Source organism: Pseudorca crassidens, chromosome 14, assembly GCF_039906515.1.
Source record: "Pseudorca crassidens isolate mPseCra1 chromosome 14, mPseCra1.hap1, whole genome shotgun sequence".
NCBI classification, from domain to species: Eukaryota; Metazoa; Chordata; class Mammalia; order Artiodactyla; family Delphinidae; genus Pseudorca; species Pseudorca crassidens.
This window is the reverse complement of record NC_090309.1, coordinates 50,782,781-50,801,067: the sequence shown is the minus strand read 5'-3', so window position 1 is coordinate 50,801,067 and position 18,287 is coordinate 50,782,781. Positions and strand designations below refer to the sequence as shown.

General features: G+C 35.3%; 1 protein-coding gene across 21 annotated transcripts in view; it reads right to left on the bottom strand.

The window, feature by feature from the left end:
• NRXN1 (neurexin 1) overlaps positions 1-18,287 on the bottom strand; it is a 1,121,405-nt gene that overhangs the window by 611,782 nt on the left and 491,336 nt on the right. For all 21 annotated transcript variants that reach the window (XM_067702999.1, XM_067703012.1, XM_067702998.1 and 18 more), the window contains one exon: positions 8,093-8,531. In XM_067702999.1, the coding sequence (XP_067559100.1) occupies positions 8,093-8,531 (439 nt within the window). The remainder of the gene's footprint in view (positions 1-8,092; positions 8,532-18,287) is intronic.

The following is an 18,287-nucleotide window of genomic DNA, read 5'->3' as shown; positions in this document are numbered from 1 at the left end:
GTGGGAGAGGAAGCAAAAGAAATATAATCCTAACTTCAACTTCAAGAGGAATTAGCTCATTAATTTGGCCCCAGATTCAAGGTATGGAGTCTCAACGAGCAAACGCATGTATTAGATATTGACTGTAATATTCTGCAAACAAACATAATAGAATGGAACAACCATGACCAAAAATCAGCTACACGTATGCTCTAGATGCTTTGCCAATTCACTTACATGTTAGAAAATCTTTATAAAAGGGATGGCAAAAAAGGGAAAGGGCAGAACTTGAGTGGGAACAGAAATGATTATTTTTATATTTTGAAGATTCAGAGTAAAACTTTATTTGAAATAATAATTATATTTTATTACTTAGTCAAACTCAAATAGAGATTGATATTTTAGCCTACACATGTGCAAATATCCTGAAATACTAATATTTCTGGTAAGGGATTTGAATCCCTAATTCCTTAATGATTTTATTCTTGACATGAAATCAAAGGACATTTTCACCTAAGCAAAGGACTCATCATAGAATCACTGAATCCATTTAAATCAATTTAACACTTACATAGGACACTGAAATTTCAATATTAAGGTTCTCAAGTGCCTATTTCATTATAATCGAGTTATAAAGGCAGTGGTTACCAAGAAAACATGAAATGACTATTTAAACCTTATTCATTGATCATTAAAGACAAGTAGTTGCCACAGCTGTATATATCAATAGAAAATAAGCATTTTCCAAAGTTTGGGGTATGACTACATGTAAATAAATATTTAAGAGAAAACAAAAATCTGAGTATATTATTGGTTTATCCCTCTATCTTTTTTCCAGGAACTGCAAATATTGATGTGTTCTCTTTGGCATAGCTTGATTATTTCACACATTTTACCTTCTTCCACTATAATTATACGTGAAGTTTCTGGCAAATTAAACAAATATTTTATGTAAAACATTGCTATATCTGAGCTATTATAACTTGTAGACGGTAGTCATATTTGGGAACTTACTTGGATCAGTGTTTCATGCTTCAGTATTGAAGACTCTGAAGCACCCTGCTGTGCTATTTTGCTTTTAAAGAAATGAAATTTCAGCTAAAAATAAATATATTTGTGTACATAGGACTTTTATCATCTTAATGTAGAAATCACATTAACGTAACATTTAAACCTAGTTGTTTTCATGGCATGTGCAAGGTAAAACAAAAGTGATAAATAGATAAGGTAATATTTATTTAAGAATATTCATAAGCATTAATAATATAAATTCACATTTTATGTAAAAGTATACATAAAACGGGGAAAACTGTTGAAAACAGTTCTTAGTTATAAAAATAGAAATCAGCTTCATGATTTGATCTGGTATTTATAAATTGTTAGCCTCTACCCTTTTTCTCCTCCAGTTTTTCTTGGCTATTCCATTTCCAGAAGATTAGTTTATGGAGTGGAAAGAAACGTGAAGCAAAAGGTGAGATTTAAAATAAGTTAATTTGGTTTCAAGTTTTAAATTACTGCAAAAGTTTAAGTGATTGGGAAATGAGGGGGTAGAAGATAGTGTGCTGTAATAGGAAATGATTTTGCCTGGTCAAAGGAAACCAATTTTCATGTTCTAGCTTTGCAACTAACTAGCTGAGGAGCTTAGCCAGATAATAGATTCATTAGGCCTCAATGTGGCTCTTATGCAAAATAAAGGACTTGACTGGATGGTCACTAAAGTTCTTCAGTGAGTAAAAATTTTTGAAATTACTGCTTAAAATAATTTTAGTTACATATAAATTGTATCTATCTACAATTCTGCTTCACCTCTCATTGCAGAAGAGAATAAGATTCCACAAACTTATAAATTTACTTGTCAAATTTAGTATTCTATTAACAAATCCAAACTCAGTAAAAAGGCATAATATAAGTGATAGAGGCAGAATGAAGCACTGATTGCAGGGTATGATGCAAAACGCAAAATACGTAAGTCCCAAAAATAGTAAAAAAAAGACAAAATATTAATAATGGGAGTTTTGGAGTAGTGAGATTATGAATGGATAGTTTTCTTCCTTCCTTCCTTTCTTTTTCTTTACTCTTTCTTTCTTTTTAGTTTTCTCGGTCTTTTTAAAAACAATTTCATGTACTAGGTTTATAACATGGACTGAATAAACTTTGCTTGAAAACAAAACAAAAAACAATCTTAATATTCTGTTTTCTGCTTATTACTATGTGTTTCTTGCTTACTTGGATTACTGTGAGCTGGGAATTTCAGAAATTAAACAGATATATGACAAAATAAATCTTGGAGCAAAATTTAAAAGTTTGATATTATTTAATAAAGGCCAAGAGAGAGGAGAAAAGGGTAACTCATATACTGCAGATAAGAGTGTAGACTGAAACAGTCTGTTAGTAAAATAACCGGTCATTATCTTTAAAATTAAAAATGCAATTAATCCAGCAATTCCAATTCCCAGAATCTATCCTACAGAAAGTCTGACCAATATGCATAAAGATGTAATATGAAGACGTTCATTATAAATTAGCTTAGAACAGTGAAATTTTTTCAAAAGTAAAAAGTTAAATGTCCGTCAATAGAGGAATGATTAAGTTAATATTGATATATTCAAACTAGGGATATCTGATGTCACTACAAAGAATGGCATAGAAAAAGTTCTCAGTATTTTTTTAAGTCACCCAATAATTGGTGAAGAGTGATCTTGTTTATGTAAAAAAGAAGGTCTACATTTATTTTATATGTGTAATTATATTTACAGATATGCTGGTGCATAGGAAAATATCTGGGAATTTTTCAACACCAAATTATTTTACCTACGGAGGTGGGAGTGAATTGGTTAGGGAAGTGTGTGGCAAAGGAAAAATTTTCACTTGTGTACTTTTTGAACTGCCTGAACATTTTCACCAACAGCACATATTTATACGTCACAGACACGCCATGAATTAAGCACAGGCACATGTACAAACACACATACTCGTAGCAATACATGTATACCTATGAGTTTTAAAAATGATCATAGACAATGCTGGGAAGTTGTAAATATCAATCAAGTGATGTGTTTTGCAGCAGTTAAACTACTATTTTGCAGAAATTCCCCAGATTTCCACACCGCACTCCGCAGTACCTGCCACTGAGGCTGGTGTGGTCAGCTAAATGCCTATTTCTTGAGGATGCACCTGACACCCTAGTCCAGGGTCTGCCCCTTGGCTGGGTGGGCCTGGAAAGGAGATTTAGTGAATTTAGAGAGAGAGGTTCCACCTCTCAGAGTTTGATATTTACCAAGCCCATAAGACCAATGTATAAAATAAGAAGGCCAAGTTATTAATTCTCCATGAGAAATTAACTGTCACAGGATATGGAATGTTTCTTTAGGGAGGTCAATTTATAATCCAAATGTGTATTTATTCATTTATGATGGGAGCTTTAATAATATTAGCCTAGGATGTTCTGACACCCCCGCCCCCATCTCAATTAAGATGACCTGCCTCTATCTCTGTAGCGGGGGTGAAGTAGTCAAGTTCCTTGGGCAGTGCTTAGATGGGTACTGCCAATGTTTGTCTCTGTGACTTTCTTTTCCACAGACACTGTATATGGCAATACATTTGAGTCCTACAACCCTGCGAGCCTGGTTAAGGTGCCTGTGCAAAGCTCTGCTCTGATTCTTAGATGCTCTTTTCACAACTCACAGAGGATAATTTTTGTTACTTGGGTACTTCTGAGTAAAAAAGAGTTTATGACATCATATTAACCAAATAGTCTGAAAAAGTAAGTTTGTACTTCAATTGTGACTATATAAAATATACTTACATGTTAAAAAAGTAGAGGAAAATATGTAAAACTGAAAATGTTTTAAACGGGAGGGAAAGGCAACAGATGACTATCTTCTTTTAAAACACATTCAGAATAAATAAATAAATATAAGGATCAATTTAATAAAATGTAAAATAACTTTATGCAAAATTGACTCCATCTAGTCATTAGCATAGTCAAATAATTGATAAATTATTGATAAGGTACTTTAGTCTTACCGTGGATGGGTAATGGTTTATGGACATGGGTACAAAATAAAGCATTATACATTTACTTAATGTTATTTCAAATGTCTGCAACAGGCCACTCGGTAGAAGCATGGGAGGAATGTTTATAATCAGAGGGCCAATTCAAATCAAGGCCTAAATGGAAAAATCGTCTAATGGTCATTCAAGTAGAAATGCTAAGAGTGGAGATTCATGAATGGTATACACAGAAATCAGTGCTGGTAATAGACAGCTAGAAAGTGCTGTTCACATCAAACAGTGATTACTATAAACCTCTAATTATGTACTTGGGAGAGAGCCTTTTGCTTTTCCCTCTGTAATTTCTAGTTCTTAAACTGGAACTCTAGGACTTCAATTCAAATCTCAATGGCTTCTTAGCTGTTAAATGTGGGCTTACCTATGAATAACTGCTGATACAATCTGCTATACCCTGCTGTACACAAGTAGAATTTGACAAGAATAATGAGTTTTCTCTTTGATTTCAATGTGTAATGATGGTTTGCAAAAAAAAAAAAAAAATGACTGGTAGTTTGCTGTAAAAGTACTTGAGAGGATACCCTTGACTCAGCCAAATAGCTTAACACAAATTTAAACAATATCCATGCCCCAAGAAAACAGTCATTAACCTCCTCCTAATTTTAGCACAATTCATGCTTTAGTTAAATACCTGGGAAGCTGTCTTGTGTTGAGTTTGGGAGCAAAAGAGAGGCAAAGGGGAACCCTGGAAAGGGAGGAGGGGTTGGTAAGAAAATGTTCAGCTGCACGTCCTGCAAAGTTTGCAGAGTCATGAGCCCCGTCAATCATATTTATTAACTCAGTAACTTAGGGGTTTGGCTCTGTTAAGTAGCTATACCATCTACGGAGCATATCCACTTTTTGTGGCACTCAAACCATACACTCTGATCCACAAAATCAGGCTGGCACTTGGTATGGTTCCTCCTTTGCCAATTTAGCGCAGGATCTGAAAATGCCACTTGTGGCTTAGTCCACTTAGCCTCCCACGGCCCCAGTCATACACTAAGCCGGCCACGGAAGAAACTACACTGTCCGGAAAGACTGAGACCAAACAGTAGTAGTCAAAGTTTGGGAAAGTGCTTTTTTCTTTCCCCACGTCACAGGATGGAAGAAGGGACATATAACCCAATACAATTAATTGTGCTGAAAATGAAGCTCTGGAAAAGTATTCAGATGAGGACAATATTTCTTATCAAACAAAGGGCTCAGGTACCCACCTTTTAGTGAACAAAGGACAGAAGGGCAGGTAACCAGAAAGGTGGACATCCTGAGTGACTATCCTCCTCCTCAGTAGCATGCCTATCCCAGCCCTCAGCAAGAAGTGAATGCTTTCCCTCAGGATTAATGTTCCTTCTACCTACGTGTTTGCTAAATGATACAGGGAGCTCAGGAACAAGCAGGAATAGCAGTCCTGTTCTCATACAAGGTTGTCATTTTTGTACGAGGTTTATCACAGTTCTCTAACAATCGTTTAACTTCCTCACGGCAGTTTTTTTTGGACATCTGGGTTTGGAGGATGGAACTGTATTCATAAAGGAAGGACAGCACCTATTATCCTATATTGTTTAAACTGCTTTCGGGAAGTAATATAATTCTTTAAAAAGTTGTATTTACAACTAAAAGAGTGCTATTATTCTTCAAGAGTAATGATGATGTTACTATTTTTAGAATATTGGGGTGGGTTGGCACTGAGCCATTCACGTTTTTATTCTTTATTTTTTCTCACACCAAATATGTATTGAGCAACTGTTATTGCCTAAGAAAGCACTGGGATATAAACATAAAGAATATAGTCCCTGTCATACAGGGGTTCCCCTTATAAAGTGGGGAATATCAAAAATTCAGTCTGTCTACCAAATACAGTTTTAACACTGTCTCTGATAAGACAGCCAAAATTTATTAGCATCAAATTAATGACCATGGCTTTTAGTCCTATTTACTTTAGTATGGTCAATAAGAGAAGGAATAACTCTTACGTCTGGGCTCCCTCTACTTTAATAATGGAGATAACACGGCTCATTAAATGTTTTTAAATATTCAGCTAAGGGGGATCCCAGGCAAATCAATAGATAATGACCTTCATTGTCTATGAGTCAGAAATCAGCCCACATTGCCCTCTTGTCATATAAACGTTGTTTCCCACATTATAGTAAGAGTAATGTTCATATAGCCTCTGAATATAACTGATGTGAAAAATGGATGAAACTATTTCTTGAAATTCTATGTTTCTTAGTTTTAACTGAGCAATAAATCTTAGTATTTCACCAAGCCTAACTCAGAAATATCCTTTAAGTAAAATAAAAGCTAGTATAGTTATTCATTCAATCTTTAAAAAGCTACTTTATACCAAACCAATGCAGTGTGCAAATACAGAACTTAATTAAAATACTATATATAAAATATTAACAGCTGCAGTTATTAAAATTACATTAAGCTCCCTTGAGCTAGGCCAACATAAGGAGCTCTCTTTTTTTTTTTTCAATTTAGTAAAGGCAGAACTTGGTTTAATGAATGAGCATTGGTTTTTATACTGTTTGTTCCAATTCACTAATCTGAAATCATAATCGAATAAAAGTACTTTACCATCAAAACACAACCAAGCATACTAAATCTTTCCATTGGATTCTGACAAAAATCCCACATTTTGTTTATCTTCTTTCTTACTGCAAATAACACTTTTTTAAGGCATCTCTTTCTTCTTCCCATCCAGCATTGAACTTTGTAAATTAAAGTTGATATTTTCTGCTCTGGCCTTTTCCAATGAGGGAATAAACAGGGCAGTTAATAAACTTTTGGTTATTTGGATGCATTAAAGAGCTCAAACAGCAAAAGTAGATTTTCCTCAGCTTAAGGATTAAGGTATTTATCTGATCCTTATTGTAATAGGTCATCCAAGGAACTTAGGAAACTAATTAATTGCACCACCACTTAAGACTGGCAAGAAATATCCAGGTATAAATCATCATTATCAAATGAATAATGAATGGTTTTATTTTCCTTTTTATATCATTTTGCATTTACTGAAATTTTGACATTAACCATGTATTTCTTCATATAGTTAGAAAATACCTCATTGATCTTAAGTGTAGTATTTTTTGCCCCTCTGAACTTCCAAAAGATATCCACTTAATTAAACTGCTATAAAGTCTGACTAAAATTATATATATTCTTAAAAGTCATTTTCAAAATTTTATTTTAGATGTATTTCAAGTCAAGTGATAACATCCATAAGTTAATATTTCAAAACACAAGATTAGTCCATGTTCCCATCCTCCTTTTAAGTCTTCTGTCTGAAGGTTCTTAAGTAGCAAATTAACTGCTAACTCTGGCAGAAACAGGCTGGGGGAACTCGCTAAGCTCCCTAATCTACTTCCACATTTCAGAGCAAGTAAACGTTATTTATTCAGGTCTTCACTACAAACATCCTCTCCTTCCCATACCTCACATGCACGACTCCAGAAAAAAGAAACGTGCAGCGAAAGGAAGCCAGAGAAATGAATTCCTGTTGGTGGAATTCCAAACCTCTTTCACCAGAAAGGGAAGCTATTTGGAAGGCAGCTGAGTTTTGCCTGCATCCTTGAAATCCTACTGTATTGATTAAAGTGTTTTTGATACCATAGACCCACCTTGGATAAAAAAAAAAGTGTACTGTATTAAACTAAGGATTTTATATATGAATCATTGAAATTTTTTTCATATTTTATATTTGCCACTTCAAGCACCTCCAAACATCCAATGAGACAAGAGATAACTGGGAACACAAGAACACTGAATTTTGTCATTTGCAAATTCAAGATAAAATTTCTTGCAAGATTTGGCACTTGATTATCCATTTAATGTTCACTTAAGAAGCTATTCTAGAAGCCATTTGAGCATTTGGGGTTTGATGCCCAACTATGATGATTAATTAGCTCCTTCTGATTCTTTTATGATGTGAAACAGAAATAATAACAATTTCCTCTACCCTAAAGACAGAAATGCAAGAACTCTTCAATATGTCTTGGTTTTCATTCCTTAGGAGTGGTGTTCCAGCAGATAAACAGCATAAAAAATGATACATTACCTGACCGTCCGTCTCTTTGGAAGTCCACGTGATACCATTCTCCATCATTCACCTTCTTCTGCAGGGCTTTGATTTTGATTGTGCCTGACCCCATGTCTAGGAGGAGGTAGAGGTGGCCATCCAGCATCTCAATAGCGAAGAAGTCAACCTTTATCATCTGGGGGTGCTTGGCATCTTTTTGGTGCCGTGGTTTGCCATGACTAAATAAGATGAGGCCATTGGGCTCTGTCGTGCGGAAATCAAACGATATGGAGCCTGTTTTCTTTGCATTCCATTTAGGCAAAGAGACGAAAGATTCTGGGGTTTCAAAGGTGATTGGGTCCAAAGTTGCAACATTCTCACATTTAAAGGCCACCACTCCATGAATCTTCATCTTCGGGTCTCCTTGCTTGGCAAGTCGAGATAATTCCAGCCTTACATCATTATTTTTATACACAACCTGTAGGCAGAGGATAGCAGTGAGAAACTGGGCCCATATTTTAATGTTTCGAACTTGTCATCAGTTCACGTAATTTCCAAGTAGATTATGAAAAGACATACAATGTTTAGTGCCTTTGGATGTATAAGACAGCTTTTTCAGCCAAATAAAATCCAGGTATCAATTTATTGAACATAACTATTCTAATCTAATTTCATTCAAGTAATGTGTACACACACACACACACACACACACATACACAAAGTACCTGTAGTTAACTCAAATAACTTGAATAAATCTGCACAGAACTTTCATTATTCCAAGCATGTATAGAACCATTTGCTTTTGTTAGTTGGTTATTATGCTTTGTTTATTAAATATAAGGACTGAGGTTTTTCAGTTTTGCCATCACTAAAATATTTGAAATTAGATACTTTTGTATACCGGTAACCTAAAATACAGGATCTCTTCTATGGTCTATATATTCATGGTGCATATTAACTTTGTAAAATAATCACAAGTTGAGGTAAAAAACATCCTGAATTTTCTCAGAAAAATCATAAAATATGACTAAGATACAGAAGCTCTCTCTTGCCCTGCCCTGCATTAGTAACTGTTTGAATAATGTTAGCTAACTCTGGAACTTGGTGTTTATCCTAAATCCATTCAATCTGTATTACTAATGTCCCATTTCACTTTTAATGTATACAAATGTGGAACAAAGTTTGTCCTGTACCCTCATTTCCAAAGGCACTTCATCTAAGGTGGCTGGGTAGTTCTCATTGCTTGTTAATAGTCCTAGGGCTTTTGGGGGGCTCCAAATAGCACTTTGGACAAATCCACTGGCAGGGCTCACAACATCATGCATCTGCTATCACATCACCTTAATAAATCCATAGCTATTTCAACATAGAGATTCATACCCTTTCCCTACATAATCCATACCATGGATAATTACATTTCCAAAAGATATGTCATACAGACTTAAGAATAAATTAGTTATCTATGTCCAGATAACTATCTAAATTCTTTTACAAAGGCACTCGAAATTTCACAGCAGCCAACACTGTCAGTTTCTAAATTCATTTATCCATGTATAAAAATATACTTGCATAACAGAAAAAAATAAGCCTGTGTCTGATTAGTGGTATCAAGTTAACCAGGTCAAGACAGCTGTTATTTCTTCCAAACCCATGACCAATCGAGCCAATAGTGTGGCTGATTAATTTCCTGATAGGATTTGGTAATGGATACTTTATTTTTTAGAGTGATTAAGAGTGCAAGCTCCAGTATCAGACTCCCTGAGCTCAAATTCCAGCTCTAGCACTACATAACTGTATGATCTCTGAGCTTTGTTTATAGAGACATAATACTTTACAGGATGGTTATAATGATTACAGAAGAAAATGCATGTGAGAAAATCTACATGGCAAACAATCCAATGCCAAGCACATTGTAAGATTTTAATAAACATCAACTACATCAAACTGCATGATAATAAATATCATCATCTCTTTATTATCATCTAGGAGACACAGATATATTAGTTCTAAATTAATCCATTATGAGAAAATGTTTAGAAATTAAGCACACTCATATAATTGGTGTTTTTTTACATGATTTATGCCAACTAAATAAATCACATCTTTTCAATGCTAGTCCTGGTGTTTCAGTTTACCTTTATCTTGAAGAAGGATTATTATAAAGAATACCATATCCCTTATTCTTTGAACAAATATGTATAAAGATTTAACAAGCATCTATTGACAACAAAAGAAGGGAAAATGAACTCAAGCAATAACAAAAAGGAATTAGATTAATTCTTAAACATACTTCCTAGAAAAGAGAAAGAGCTATTAAGCCTTGTGAAAGTTGATTTAGGATTGCCTTTCTTTGGGAATCTTCAGTAGTGGATAAAATGCTTTTCATGGATGATTTTCCAAGTTTTATAACCTCTCACCATGATTTTCGAGCTACCTAAACCTGCATATTTGTTTTCATTTTTTCCTGGTGATTTATATTTTAATATATGGATATTCCTTTGACATAGATATTGATCAGGAATGAGTATTTTCTGACCCAAATGATGCAGATGGTAATGCTGATCAATGCTAACACATCACCATGAAATAGAACCACAGCAATGGAATTGGATGTTTCTGACATGAGCAAGTAGATATAAGGCAGGATATATTGCCTCATGAGTCCCACATCAGCTACCAAAAAGGTGAAAACATGTAGGGCTAGGGCAATTGTAGGTGAGAATTTCAGTGAGGGATTTATAATCTCATGAGTGAATTGGGTTCCCTGGTGATTCAGTGAGGTTCAGGGAGATGGAGAAGAAACGTAAGGATTCCCTAGATCACAATACTTAGGGTGAGCCATGCACCACCCCCTCACCCCAAAAAGGGAGTATGAATCTCCACTAGAATTTATGCTTTATGCAGGCAAAAACCTTACAACAAGATCAGTACCTGGCACAGAGTGGACACCCAATAAATACTTGCTGAGAGTTGAATAACATTCTTTCTTCACATTTTTTTTAACCTAGTTCCCAGATTATAGACTATTATTAATAACAATATTTACAAATATAGTTAAAATATAACAGAATGCAATATTGTGGACCCATCTCATAACCTAGCTATAATTTTTAGCTAATTTCTCTAGGAAAGTGTGGAAACTTATGTACGAATGGCAAGTTGACCTATCATCTTCAAACTCATTTTTTGGGGTGTAAACTACTTTTAGAGTAAAAACACCTGATTTAAAATTCTGCAGGGGTAGAATAATTTTCATAGAAGAATTATCTTGAGGAGAAGCACAGTGTGTTTTTGTTTCTTATTTTGTATTCTTTGAAAGGCAACTCTAGAAGACAGAAAGGCAATATTGGATAGGCAGGCTGATAGCTCTCAGAGCTACACAACTACTTCAGCTGACCCAGATTTCATAATCACTCTACTTTTCTAAAGTTAGACTTACTCTTAATATGACCTGAATATAGTTCAATTATAATAACAAGGAGTAGCCAGTAAGCACTCCAAATCTTTTTTTTTTTGCTTCTTTCTGAGATAATATGGTTTTAAATCATATATAATTATTCATATATCTTTTTTCTTATTTATGTTAAAAATTGTAATGTATTTAATAGTTTCAACTTTCAACAAACCTCCTTACACTTTATCATCTTAACAATTGGTGATATTATTGCACACCCATTTGGATCTTTTTATGGAATCAATATTTCTTTGTGGATACTGATTTTCAGTTTCTTTGAAGAGTAATTCAAAATGTTGAATTTCACTTCTTGCTTCATGAAATTATATCATAAATCCCAAAGGAACAGAAACATAAAAGGGGTCTTGGGTTTTTTTGTTATTTATTTGCTGGGTTTTGTTTGTTGTCTTTTAGCTGCCATACAATTTCTACACGTTGCTATGATGATCTCTTCCCTTTCTTCTAACATTTGTTAGAATTTTCAAAATGTCACTCACACTTAAATGGGCAAGAAAAGGAGTAGTATGTTTGTGTTTTTATATGCCCAGGCTGGAAATCTGAGGTAAACAGTCACTGAGCATTTTATTTGATCTTGATAATAGTCCTAAAAAGGCAGGGGGAGTAAGTAGGCTAAAGAACAGAAGTTTGGTAGTCTGGATACAGACTTAGTTTAATCACAAAGCTTTTACCTAAGTCAGGCTGCCTAACCTCTGTCTCGGTTTCTTAATTTCTAAAACAGACATCTAAAAAGGAAAGGCATGTCGAATCCATAAATCCTTGAGCTTTTTTCCCCTCAATCTCTGTGATTTGGGGAAGAGGTAAAAGATGCCCTATTGCTCCTTCTCTTTATCTGGCTTTTTCCAGTTGTGGTTTTTTTTTTTTTTTTTGGTGGTACGCGGGCCTCTCACTGCTGTGGCCTCTCCCGTTGCAGAGCACAGGCTCCGGACGCGCAGGCCCAGCAGCCATGGCTCACGGGCCCAGCTGCTCCGCGGCATGCGGGATCTTCCTGGACCGGGGCACGAACCCGTGTCCCCTGCATCGGCAGGCGGACTCTCAACCACTGCGCCACCAGGGAAGCCCTCCAGTTGTGGTTTTGATGCCAGGATATCGTTCCCTATTCTGAGATGTATTGAAACTCGTATTCCATTAGCAAAGAGAATGTTCACCTCATCTTCAGGTACACAGACATGCCTCAAGGATTCTATCTATCTAAGGTTTGTACAGATGGTATTGAAGAACTGGTGGCTGATAGATAAATCTCTTTCCAAAGGAGGTAAGTATGCGTGAAATAAGCAGATCAGTAGGAAAATATCTGCCACTCAGATCATGACCTTTGTTGTTGTTGTTATCAATATGTTTTAGCTTAGAAGCCTTAATGGGGCTCTTGAATTAATTTAATTAATTAACAGGCATTGATCAAGGCTTTTCATATGTTAACTATGAGAGTAGGAGGGGTGGTAAAATAATCCCTGAAGTCAGAGTCCGAGTTCTCTGCAGAGATCTTGACTCTGACATGACCCTCCCTGAGAGAACGTGAGTGACTCCTTTTAATCTGAGTCTTGGTTTTCTCTCTCATTCTTGGAAGCAATCACAAGTGAGACCTAAGAATCTGGTTCTCAAGTCAGCTTTCAGAGAGAACTCCAGCTCACCCTCTTGCCATCCTGTGACTTTGTGGAAGTCCTTCAACCTTGCAAAAGGCTCAGTATTATCTGTAAATTGGGATAATAATATCTACCACATTAGGGTTATTGTAAAAAAATGAATAATATTTCAGTTAAAGTGCTAAGAACAGGACCTGGCACAGAGTAAGCACTCAAGTAAATAGTAGTTGCTCTTATTAATGTGGCTGTTATCATTATGAATAACAATATTATCATTCTTACAGTGACTTAATGGAGTTGTACAATCTAAATGTTGTAACAAGGGTAACAGCTAACAAGGCACATGGTAGATGATTGGTCAGTGTATTAAAGTAATTAATAGAGCTGCAAACAGTAGGATCAAACAGATCAAAGCAGATTAGGACTTTCTTTTCTATTCTGATAGCCCTATTGTAGTTTGAAGTACAGTGAAGGCTTTCTTTGCAGATGAGGTTTCTCAGCCAGAAAATATATACAGGAAGCTGGTGATCCCGAGAGTTTCACTTTCACTCGTGAGAGGGGTTTTATGTCATCGAACAACAACTACCCACCCCAACACTTCAAGAAGAATCAATTCCGATGTATGGAGGGTTTACTTTCTGCCAGGCTATGTTACAAGATACTTACACGTATTATATGTTTATTCCTCATGAGCAACCTAGGAAATAGGTAACATTATCCTATTTTATCAGTACACCTGTACAGAGATCACTGAGTGTCTTTCATCATGACCGTGCCTAATACTCCTTTTGAATATCTAATGACATTAACTTCAAACTTTGTCTTTGTCTCAGCAGGAAATTTCACTGAGTTTTTGATAACAGTTGCTAAGTAGGAGAGTCACAATCAAACAGCTATTTGCCACCACGCAAAAGAATGACCCTGTTATAAATTACATGGACTGTTCCAAAAAAACACAACAGTATTTTCTTTCCATTTGTCCTGATTAAAATCTCTCTAAATGAATCAAATATCACAATTAAGCAGAGGAATTTTTTCATGTGATTATTGATTAAAACATCTTTTCAAGCCCAGTTTAGGCAGAGGGGTTTATTTCTCTGTTTCTAGGACTATAATGTCGTTTTAAACAGGTATGTCATTTAGGAAATTATATATACAAATATGTATACATATGTAGACGCACCGTCCTCCCTCGGTATCTGTGGCAGGTCACTCCCACTTTACCCCATATCAAAATCCGCAGGTGCTCAAGTCTCATATAAAATGGCATAGCATTTGCATATAACTTACATACATCCTCCCATATACTTTAAATCATCTCTAGATTACTTGTAATACCTGATACAATGTAAATGCTATGCAAAAAGTTGCCAGTGCATGGCAAATTCAAGTTTTGCTTTTTGGAACTTTCTGGTATGTTTTTTCCCTGAGTATTTTCCATTCTTGCTTGGTTAAATCTGTGGATGCAGAACCCACAGATAGGGAGGACAGACTATATTCTAAAAGTCCAGGAGGTTTAAGAATTAATTGAAGGAGACTGTTTTAGTTTTACTTTTTATTTGTTTTAAATGCACTTAATGCTTTTATTCTATTAAGAAAAAGAATATTTCAAATATCCAAATTTAATTCTTCTTTTTTCCTATCTGTGATCTGTCCATGTACCATCTACTTAAAGCAGGGTGCTCATTTCAAAATACAACCAAGAGTTAGCCAGTAAGTGAACAGTATAAGGACCACTCAGGCAAGTAGGAAGTAATGGCATTTGTTTTGCCATGACCTAGATAAGAAGCAGCTGGGAAAAGGACATAAACTGCATCACAACTTTCATCCCTAACATTAACTTATTTATTATTTTGAAATGATTTTTCAAACACCACACTTTCAATTTAATCAGGTAAGTACTTGTTAGGTAAGGTACTGAAGAAACTGCAATTTTAATCACTTCCCTGTACACATGCTCAATCCAATAAAATATGGACCACTGAGAATACACCAGTTTAATTTCTCTTGAATATTTGCTATATATGTATGTGTAAACTATATGTGGACACAGACACATACACACACAGAGTTTACACATTTCCCAATGTAAATGTGTTTAAATGTAATACATGTCAAACCTGCTATCACTAATGTTCAGAAAAAAATATACACGTAAATTAGAATAGATTGTACATCTCTAGATAGATAAGTAGACAATACATATGTATATATACCATATACACACCAAAATATAAACAGGCATATATTTATATACGTTAAACACATGTATATTAAACACAAATATATTTATATATTAAATACAAATATTTAATAATTTCAGAAATTAGAAAGTTCTTGGCTAAAATATATAAATGGTCTTACTCAATGTCTAGGGTCAAAAATGTCTTGGCTAGGGCTTCCCTGGTGGCGCAGTGGTTGAGAGTCCGCCTGCCGATGCAGGGGACACGGGTTCGTGCCCCGGTCCGGGAAGATCCCACATGCCGCGGAGCGGCTGGGCCTGTGAGCCATGGCCGCTGAGCCTGCGCATCTGGAGCCTGTGCTCCGCAACGGGAGAGGCCACAACAGTGAGAGGCCCGCGTACCGCAAAAAAAAAAAAAAAAGTCTTGACTAAAAACAAATTTTAGCCCTTATAAGCTTCGCACATTCCAAAGGAAGGGCTAGTAGCCAAAGAGAAAACCAAAAAAAGAGTCTTTTTCAATTAAGATTAAAAAAAAATTAAACAGACTTTCCTTACTGTTCCTGCCACCATGAAGAGATAATTATAAAAGCAGAGTAGAGGCAAGGGGCGTGATGATCACATTGTTTTAATCGTTGTACTCATAATTGTCCTATCATCTACCCAAGATCAAGTTTCTTATGCTAGTTACTTTCTTACACGGAGAGCCTAGCACAGAACTTGCTTATAATAAAAAGGTTTAAAAAAAAAAAGTTTGTTGAACTTAACTCATCAAGGGACTAATAAGATTTTAGAATTTCTGAGAATGTCACACCACAGAAGTTTTCATATGTAATTTGAATATGTCCATCGAGGCAGATATGCATCCAGGTGCAGGGACTTATGTTTTCGGAGTGGATCAGAGAAAGGGTAGAAATGGGAAGGAAAGTGTAGGAGATGTACAAGCCCTATACAAAGTAGCTCAATACCTCTTTAAAAAGAAGACAGCATTGAGGAAACTCAATCTTAAGGAGATTTACATAAGGCATTTTGAAAGGTAAGAAGGGTTTTTTTTTGGGGGGGGGAAGATTTGGTGGTTTTTGTCTCATTATCTAATTCTATTTAGAGATTATGTGCAGATAAAATGTTCAACTAAACTGAAAATTTCCCCATACCAAAATACATTTTTTATAATATAATAATAAACTAATTATGGAACATGAAAACAGACACCAATAACATCATTTCTCAATAAAGGCATATGACATTTAATTTGACACCAAAAATTAGTTGAAATTTAAAGAGAAAAAATATTTCGTTTAAGCAATATAGGGAAATAAATATTTTTTTGCTTAGTTCCAATTAAGCATGACCAAATACATCTTATTCATAAAAAGAAGAAGAAAAAGGAAAAGAAAAACCCTCTTGCTTGTCCTTCCCTCATTTCACCATCAGTGAACTGCCTCAAGTCGGCAGACAACACTGGGTACCATCTGTACAAGTTAACCGTAGGAGCTAAAAGACTTCATTGTCCCTGGGGTAACAGCTCTATTTAATGAAGCTTTCAGTGGCATATGGGTATGTGGCAAAAGAACTCGAGTTCCATTAAACAAGAATGTCTCTTTTTCTCACATTAAATATGCAATAAATCAGTAATGCCTTTTGGGAAAAAAATATATGTATATAGCAAAAATGAACAATGATTGTCAGTAATGTGAGATTTGAGATGCTGACTCAAAAAAAAAAAGGTTGAAAACTAGATCAATTCACTTTTGCAGATGAGTAAAATGAAGCTGAGATAAGCTAAGGAACTGTTCCAGTGGGCATCAAGCTCTGATCATGAACAAGTATTGGGGACTTTACTGTTCAGGACTCTTCCAAAAACCTCTGCTAAAAAAATTAAATAAACAGAACAATGAACTATCTCTACCTCAGGCACAGGATCATCAGAGGCCCTTACGCAATTACAAATGAAGAGCAGCTGTCTTTTCTGCAACATGGCAGAAAGGGAACTGTAACTGATTTAAAGGCAATTCTAACTTTAAAACTGTGTTAGCTTCACAATAAGCTGCTGCTCAAATATAAAAATAAAAGTCCTGAGGGGAAAACATCTTGCTGTTATTTCCCCCACTAATGGAATTTAGAAAGACACTGAAAAAGTTAACTAGAAACAATAAACTTGCAATGTTTACTGTTATTTTGCAACTAAATGATGAAGATATTTTCAGCATCAGTCTTTCATGATCTTGCAGAATGTAACACACCATAAATTAGGGTTTAAAGCTTCTATTCCAAGCCAGCAGATGCTGCTAATAGGGGCAATGCATGTCTGCTTTATCCAGAAACTTTTAAATCATCTGTTAGTCTCAACGAGGGGAAAATAGCCACTATTTTTTTCCCAAGGGAAACTATCTTCTTATCAACCAAAAATGGTATCTTCAAACTGATTGATAGTAACAAAATGATGGCACTGAATGTTATGTCTAGATTAACCAACTCATGTTCTTCTACATCTCTAGCCTCATGAGCTCAGTGAAGCTCCCTCCATCATTTAATTTTACATTTTTCTGAGGGGGTGGCCATATGTATAATGTACCATTTAGTATATTTTCACTATATGCATGAATACCATTTACTATATAGACTCTGTCCTTTCCCCACTGATTCACAATGACATGGTATACCAGTGTATGTTCTTTTGGATATGCCAAAGTTTCAACATCTGAATCTACTATCACTTTTTTAAAAAAAATTTTATTGGAGTATAGTTGATGTGCAATGTTGTGTTAGTTTCAGGTGTACAGCAAAGTGAATCAGTTATACATATACACATATTCACAGTTTTTTAGATTCTTTTCCCATATAGGCCATTACAGAGTACTGAGGAGAGTTCCCTGTGCTATACAGTAGGTCTTTATTAGTTATCTATTTTATATATAGTACTGTGTATATGTCAATCCCAATCTTCCAATTTATCCCTCCCCCCGCTTACCCCTGGTAACTACACATTTGTTTTCTACA